The following is a 7,956-nucleotide window of genomic DNA, read 5'->3' as shown; positions in this document are numbered from 1 at the left end:
TCACAGCTAATGAAGTTCCTGTTTGAAGAGGCTTTCAAATCTATTGGACAATAGATCCAAAGGTGGGCGGTGCCAAGTCCAAGAACACGCCCTTCACCTGAGACACAGGTACCTCTTAAAGTCACAGATGCAAGTAGGGAAAGTACTGCATCCAATTCAAGTTTAACTAATTCAATTATGTTTGTTAATAGTTTATATGTTCATGCAATACAACGCAATAATATCTTGCTTGTGTTTTATGAAAAGAGCAAAAACACTGATGTCCTTTCCAGCTGGTTGTAACATAAAAACATTTCATTTCATTATGCAGCAGATTATGTTTCATCCAGATGGTTCAACGAGTCTTTGAGGAATCTGGAAACACCTTCAGAGCAGCTGTTACTATAAAATAAAAACCTCTGTGATTCAAATGTCGCTGGTTATATTTTTATATTTTAGGATAATCAGATGCTTATTTCTGGACACTAACTGGAGCTCGATCCCTCAGAGGAGGCACCACTTAAATGTCTCTGATGTGACATTAAGACATAAATGAAGCATGTAAATGTCCCATGAGGGGCATGGGGGGGGGGGGTCGACCCCCTTTGTGCGCGTGCACGCCCCTGACAGCTAAGGGTGTGAGCCTGTGACCTGCAGCCACTCAATTTTCTGGCCTTAATAAGCCGCCATACAGGAGCAGACAGCTGTGCAGATATGCGTATTTCTCCTGTCACACTAAAAGTGTGTGTGTGTGTGTGTGTGTGTGTGCGCGTGTGTGTGTGTGTGCGTGTGTCATTGTGGGCGTCTCTGTCTGTAGCGCAGCCTCCTCGCAGGCCACTCCCGGGAAGCGCGCTGCTGTTCCACCTCACAGACGGACGGACCGACGGTGTGTGTGTGTGTTTCCATGTGAGTGTGTGTGTGTGTGTGAGCGCCTCGGCTGCTGCTGTGCACCCGTCTCTCTCGCTATCTCTGTGCGCATGCACGTGTGTCACCCCCCCCCCCTTCCCTCAGTCCTGTCCTGTGCTCGGTTGTGTCGAGGTGGAGGTATGTAGCGCCGGATTCACCGCGCCGAGCAGCATGTAGCAACCTGGAGCACAGCGCGCAACATCGAGGATCATTTTTTCATTCTAGGGGGGCGGTGGTGGTGGGGAGACCTTTTTTATTTTAAATTTTCTTTTAGAGGAGTGTTCGTGTGTGTTCGTCCCCGCCGCTCTGCACCTCTCGGTCGATGGTCGTTGAGGAAGCTTCCATCTTGAGTCCCGTATCTACCGAGAGCACCATGGCGAGCGACTCCCCGGCGCGGAGTCTGGACGAGATAGACCTGTCTGCACTACGGGTAATGTCTCCTACCTCTCTCTCTCTGTGTGTGTGCACGTGCATGCGGTGTCTGTGTCGAAGTGCGCGCGCGTGCGTGTGGGGGCTGTTGAACACCTGTCCCCCCCCCCTTCCCTATTTCCTCTCTTCATCCTCACCCACTTCCCTCCTCACTCACTTCCCTCCTCACCCACTTCCCTCCTCACTCACTTCCCTCCTCTCCTCGCAATGATGCGTCTCCCTGCGCTTTCCTCTAGATTTGCTTACCTGGTGGTGTGTGTGCGTGCGCGTGCATGTACGTTAGTATGTGTGTGTTGGGGCTGTAGTGCTCGTGCACGGCGGCCAGTGATTGAGGGAAATCAGGTCGGATGGAAGAACGTGGGATCATGTGGCCTCCCACCGACACTAGTGTTGTTGTTGTTTGTTTTTTTCTTAACAATTGGGACGTGATGTAATGAGGCCCTGAGCTGCTGCTGCTTATACTGCGCGTGCACCCACCCTCGTGCGCGTGCGTCAGACAGCATAATAGAGGCCGCTCTGTCTGCAGCCGATTATGTGGGGCAGATGTTAAGCTGCCTGCTCACTGACAGATTCACAACACACACACACACAGAGCCTACAGATGCACGCACACATGCACGCGCTCACTTTCTCTCTCACACACACACTGAATAATAACGATGATAACCTCAACAGGAGCGAGTTCCGCCATTTCGTGATGGTGTGGCGACAGCAGCATTGCATGTCAGTGGCTGCTGGTCTGTGCGCGTACACGTGCGCGACTGCCAAAAGACGGGGAGGTGTGCAGGGAAGGAGACAGTGTTGGAATGTGTGTGTGTGCGTGCGTGTGAAGGATAGATGGACTGTGGTGATGCATTCAGGGGAAATTTCTTATTTGGATGTAACTGCTCAGCTAAAGATGAACGATATAACTACGTGTGTGTGTGTGTGTGTGCGCGTTATTCTCCTTTTCGCCTGCTGCTTATGCAACACAGTCGTACCTGCAGAGCAACACTCAAGTCTGGACATGATCGTGTGAGTGTGTGTGTTACAGAGACAGACATACAAACAGACTTTGGGACAAAGACAGAAGAGCCGAGAAAAATGAGAATCCTTGCTTTCCGACTAGAAATTAGGTCACCCAGGATGAAGGGGGGGGGGTTTTAAGTGTGACGCAAAGCCTGTCGCAAGCACACACACACTTCCTGTTTCATTTCCCAAAATGATCTCATTTACCCTCCTCCTCTCACCGTGAGACTTCAGAGTCAGAGGTTGTGTCCTCCTCGTTACGTTTCCCCTGAAGGAAAATAACCTGGATGTCTTGTCCCATCAGAGGCTGAGATATATTTAGAAGAGTCCAACAGGTGAGGAAGACGAGCGGTCAGAGAGGTTGTAAACAGAGGAGGAGGCTTTACTCTCCTGTATATTCCAACGTCTATAGACCCTTTTACAGCTGACGTCATCAGAAATACAAGTGTGCATGTTGGCGACAGAAATGGCGTTCTGCAGCCAGACGAATGAGTGCCCGTCTCCACGTAGTGGTGCAGGAGACTGGTAAACTCACGGTCTGGATCATGTCACGGCTGTGGAGTCACGGCTGTGGAGTCACGGTTTGCTTGTCGCCTTAATTATAAGCTGTGTGCTCCCACTGAGCTGAACGTGTTAAATTTGTTTTTATAAATGCACTCACACACACACACACACACACACACTTGTATTCATGCTCTTTGGTGCACCTGTGTGCTTATTAGCCTCCTAGCTGCTAGCAACCTGCAGGTGGGCCTGTTTTAACATCAGCTCCTTCCTCTTTCCTTCTTTCTTCTTCGCTGGTGGTTTTGTTATGCGTGTGGTCTTAAAGGATGCAACAGGCAAGTACAGGTGTGTGTGTGCGTGTGCGTGCGCGCGCACAAGGTGCAGTCTTCCAGGACTAAATGTGCTTCTGTTTGACCTTGAGTGAAAATAATCGCTGCTTTTTAAACTAATCCCCTTCAGGAGGCTCCAACTGTAGCGCGAGCACACACACACATACACACATACACACACACACACACACATGCACGCTAATACCAAACACACAGGTATGCTTAAAGATCAAAATCTGTTACTGAATTTTAATCAGCCTGGAGATAAGAGTGTGTGTGTGTGTGTGTGTGTGTGTGTGTGTGAGAGTGTGTGAGAGTGTGTGAGCGTCTGGGTTTCCTCTTTCAACAGCTTTGTTTACATTCACATATTTCTATGCTCATTCTGAAGCACGGCATCAGAAAGTTTATGTTTCTGTAAAAGTTTTTACTGTCTTGAGGTTTTTTCTTTGTTGAAAAAAAGATTTGAAGCAAAGTTTATTCGCTGCAGACCAGCTGATGGAGACGCCACTTATTTGCTTATCTTCTTTTTTGCATCATTTTAAAAAGTTTACTTGAAGTTCCCGTGTTAATATTATAGAAGCGTTTCTACTTTCAGTGGTTATAATCTGCACTGAACTCTGTTGCAGATGTAAATGTTCACAATGACCTCCATCTTTTTTTACTCTGTGTTTTATCGTTGTTGTTCTGCTTAGCTTAGCATAACGGCTGGACAAACTTGACTTCAACACCATTATTAGAAAGCTACTCAGGGATTCATCTCTTTGTGAGTCTTTGTCATGCACTTAGTCACAAAGAAGCAGCTGGTTAGAAACCCGTTTACACGCGTCGTGTTTCTCATCAAGGTTCCGTGTTTGTTTACGTGACGTTTTCATAATTCGGATCTCTGCAGGAAGTCGAATGTGACTCGGTGGTTTTAGGTGCAGAAGAATAATCCTGCTGAATGTGATGGTTTCTGAAAACTTGCGTGTTAGTTCCCCACTGAAGGAGTAATGACAGTGTGGTGATACAGAGAGAGGGAGGCTTTTCACAGGGTAATGCTACAGGTGTGTGTGTGTGTGTGTGTGTGTGTGAGTGTGTGTGGGTCAAATTCCTCACACACATTCCTAAATCCATCTTGTGTTCAGTTGAATCCAGTTTATGTTCTGTTGACTGACTTTGTCTTGTTGTTGTTTTTTGTCTCTTCCTCCTCTTCCTCCTCCTCCTCCCTCATCTCTCTCTCTTTTAGGACCCAGCTGGTATCTTTGAGCTGGTCGAACTGGTTGGAAACGGCACCTATGGGCAGGTCTACAAGGTAAGACTTAATAATCCGTGCAGCCTCGTGTGTGTGTGACGCTTCCCTCTGTGAGCAATCTTCAAAAGCTGAGCTACGTTTGTTTTATAATGACGGATGAAAGGAGTCAGAAACTCGCCATTGGAACCGTTTTAATGGCACAAAACATAATTTCTCAGCGTTATAAATTAGAGGTTGATGGTTTTTGAAGCGGACTGTCGTACTGAGTACATTTGAAGGTAATGAGGTGAAGCATAGAACCAACTACCAGATGAATCGAGAGCATAAAACATCTTAATTCGAAGCAACAAACGGGGGAAAAAGGACTGTGTACATTATTATTTTATAAGTGAAGGAACTACTTATCCCATAAACAATTGCGATTGGCGACTCGCCACCTCTGGAAACTCCTGAAAAGCTTAAAAACGAACAGTCTTCGGTCTAAAATGAAGTTTTGTTTTTTTCTCTCCTCAAAAATCCACCAATCAGAGACGCCGCTGTTGCACTTAAGGATTGTGGGTAGTGTAGTACTTATAATAGACATCACGCACACGGTTGATATTATACATATCAATTATACATATACATTTTGTGTCTTTTAAAGGAGCTCTTACCTCATTACGACTAATAATCAGAATTCAGAATATGAATGGACGACGTGCACCGGAGGTTTTGTCACATTTAGTAAAAGCTCTAAAAAAAACAAACACAGCAGCTTGTTTGTTTTTAAGAGTTTTTTAAATGCTTTGCTTCTTGACTCTTGATTCACTCGTCCTTGTTTTCATACTTAATTTAAACTTTAACCGACGACATTTTCACAACAAAACCCCAAAACGTCTTTATCCAGCTGGGCTGAAAAGGCCTGTTGTGTGTTTGCGAGTAATACAACTCGTAAACACTGAGCATTTGCAGATGTTGCATGTCGCTAAAGCTTGTTTTTAAGCTGCAATGTGAGCGCTGCTGGACTTTTTCGACGTTTTAGTATTTTAATTTAGGAATTCAATTAGTTTTTATGGAGAAATGACAGATATTTTTAGGGATTATATGCTGTGTTTTGGCTCGAAGTGTGTGTGTGTGTGCGTGCGTGCGTGCGCGCTCGACAGCCATCGACGCACTCGCACGCGTCTGCTGATACACAACGAGACGCACGGCACCTTGACGCGTTCGTTCGGTATTGATCTGCTGCTTCAACAAGGCGACGGCTGCTTTGGGAAAAAATTATTGACAGAACAAACTGGGGTCGATCGCAGAGCATTGTGGGTAAATTAAGATCTAAAATAATAACGCTCACTGGAAGAACTATCATGCTGTGGAAGTGGGCGGGTCAATACACTTGAGTGAGTGTTTGAGTATGGATAATAGAATCAGAACATTTACACTTTTATTTCATCAAACGGAGAAACTGTCGAGGATCCTTTGATTTCTACCGACGGCCGAGTCCTTCGTGCAGAGGATGTCTTTCAGGATGTGCATCCTCCGTGCACCTAAAACACCCACAATCCTTTGTGCATTAAGTGTTTCGAGAAATACAAAATCAATATTCCTACTACAAATTGTAATGTACTGAATTATTTAAAAACAAAATATCCATTTCTTCTGCACACCGTTAAGTATTTAACATGTGTATGTTTTCAACAACACGTGCACCGAACGTGTATCTCTTCTAAGTGGCTGGTTTACCTGTTGAAGATGATATAAGGTGATCAAAAGGGTCGGGGAACGTTCATTTCAGCACAAATTGGCTCTTAATCGGTCACGATGGCGAATCATGTTTTCGTTCTCCGGATATGAAGAGTCCGGGGACGAGACACGATCCCAGAAATAAACAAAAGACGGCTGACTCACTCTCAAGACTCAGTTACAAATGAATTGGAATTAATTAATTATTGTCTCGTTTTGCCTATAATTAGTGCCAAATTACATCATTTTCTTCCAAGTACATGTCTTTGCTACCTAGGATTTATTTATGGAGCTGCTGGAGTCGTACACTAAAGTATTACACAATGTTTACCTCTGAGATGTACATGAGGGGGGAGGAAAAACTTCAAGTACTCGTTTTCCAGCTGCTTCCAAATGTGTTTTCTCTCCTGGAGGCTGCAGACGCCTCCTCCTCCTCCTGCCTCCCAGGTTTAGTAATCGTTCACACTTACAGATAGTGAGCGAGCAATAAAACAAGGAATATCTGAATGATGGCGGAGATGTCCGTTCCTGGAGAGCATTTAAAATACATTTCTCCAAAGAAATATAACTGCTGCTGTTCAGAGTGTCTTGCACCAGCACCTTTGATACGATAGATCTTTATTAATCCAGAGTAGAAACGTATATAAACAATTTAGTTTCTTTTCCTGGATTTGATTAATCAGTTCAATTTGTTCTATTGATTGAAACTCACTGTGAGCTTTAAGAGTCTAAACATCCTTCTGTCCCACTTAATCAGAGGTACTTTACTGGGTCTAATTCATCTTTTTTTTTTGGATGTCAGATTCATGCTTTTCGTGTGCAGGGAGAAGGCTTCTAGTTGTTATTTGTCCACGCTGAACTCTAAATTGATCGCTGGTGCCGGAGGCGTCGCTGACGGTGAAGCACAGATCTCTTTTTTTTAAAAGCCCTCCAGCGACGCCTCCTTCCTCATTCATGTCTCACTTTCATCACATTCCTGTCAGCTGGATGAAAACGCGTGACGTACAAAGACCTCCGCTCTACAAACTCTGATCTGAGTCGAGTTTATTTCTGATGTCATGATGTCACAGCCTTTTGTTTATGTTTGGGTTTTTTTTCTTCACAATTTTACATCCTGCGAACGTGTTGTCACTCTCTTGTTTAGAAAACAACGGATTATTTGACTTTAACACAAAAAAATGCACAGAATTCATCACTTTCTAAACATTACTCTTTCATATACGCAGATTGTGGGAATATCATGTGCAGTAATCTTTGAGTCAGATGCCATAAAGTACCATATGATTCTCATAGTTTCAGAATAAAAGGGTTTCTACGGGAACATCTGAGCATCGTTAAATGCTGGTCTGACCCTTTTACAGTTTGTAAGCAATCATGTTTGGCAACAGAATTCCGGAGAGTTGCAATAGCTTGTGAAACTATTAACCAGCAAAGATGGAGGACGCAACCGAAACAAAGGGACCTTCCAGATCTGTGTCTATTAGTGAGTGGAGGACATTAGCAAGTGGCCCGATGTTTAGTGGTCAGATATAAACATGCAATTGGTGGAGAGATCGAGACGTCACCCGTTGGTTTGTGGCCTGCTGTTTTGAAGCCTTGAGTTCAGCATTTTGGTTGTCGCCATCTTGTTTTTTGCAAACAGAAGGGACACAAGAGGGCGGAGCTACAACACTGTATTCTTTAGACAACCCAAACATTTTTACAATTAACTCTAATGAAGTGAAAACACACTGTGAAAGAGTTAAAGTTGTAAGATGAAAAAACAACAACTCCCAGACCGAACAACACGTATTAGAGACCTGTCAATCGCAGTAAGCCCCGCCCTAAAGCATCCCCTGCTTTATGGTCTGT

The 7,956-nt window shown here is 44.7% G+C and overlaps 1 protein-coding gene across 1 annotated transcript in view; it reads left to right on the top strand.

Annotated features, from left to right (window-relative positions):
• Nucleotides 1-7,956, top strand: part of LOC116385115 (TRAF2 and NCK-interacting protein kinase-like) — a 42,207-nt gene continuing 34,251 nt past the window's right edge. Inside the window, exons 1-2 of the mRNA XM_031850317.1 lie at nucleotides 1-1,315; nucleotides 4,381-4,446. Coding sequence (XP_031706177.1) covers nucleotides 1,208-1,315; nucleotides 4,381-4,446 — 174 coding nt within the window. The 5' untranslated portion in view covers nucleotides 1-1,207. The remainder of the gene's footprint in view (nucleotides 1,316-4,380; nucleotides 4,447-7,956) is intronic.

Source organism: Anarrhichthys ocellatus, unplaced genomic scaffold (assembly GCF_004355925.1).
Source record: "Anarrhichthys ocellatus isolate YVR2014 unplaced genomic scaffold, GSC_Weel_1.0 scaffold10, whole genome shotgun sequence".
Classification (NCBI taxonomy): Eukaryota; Metazoa; Chordata; class Actinopteri; order Perciformes; family Anarhichadidae; genus Anarrhichthys; species Anarrhichthys ocellatus.
This window is presented reverse-complemented; position numbering and strand designations above follow the sequence as displayed.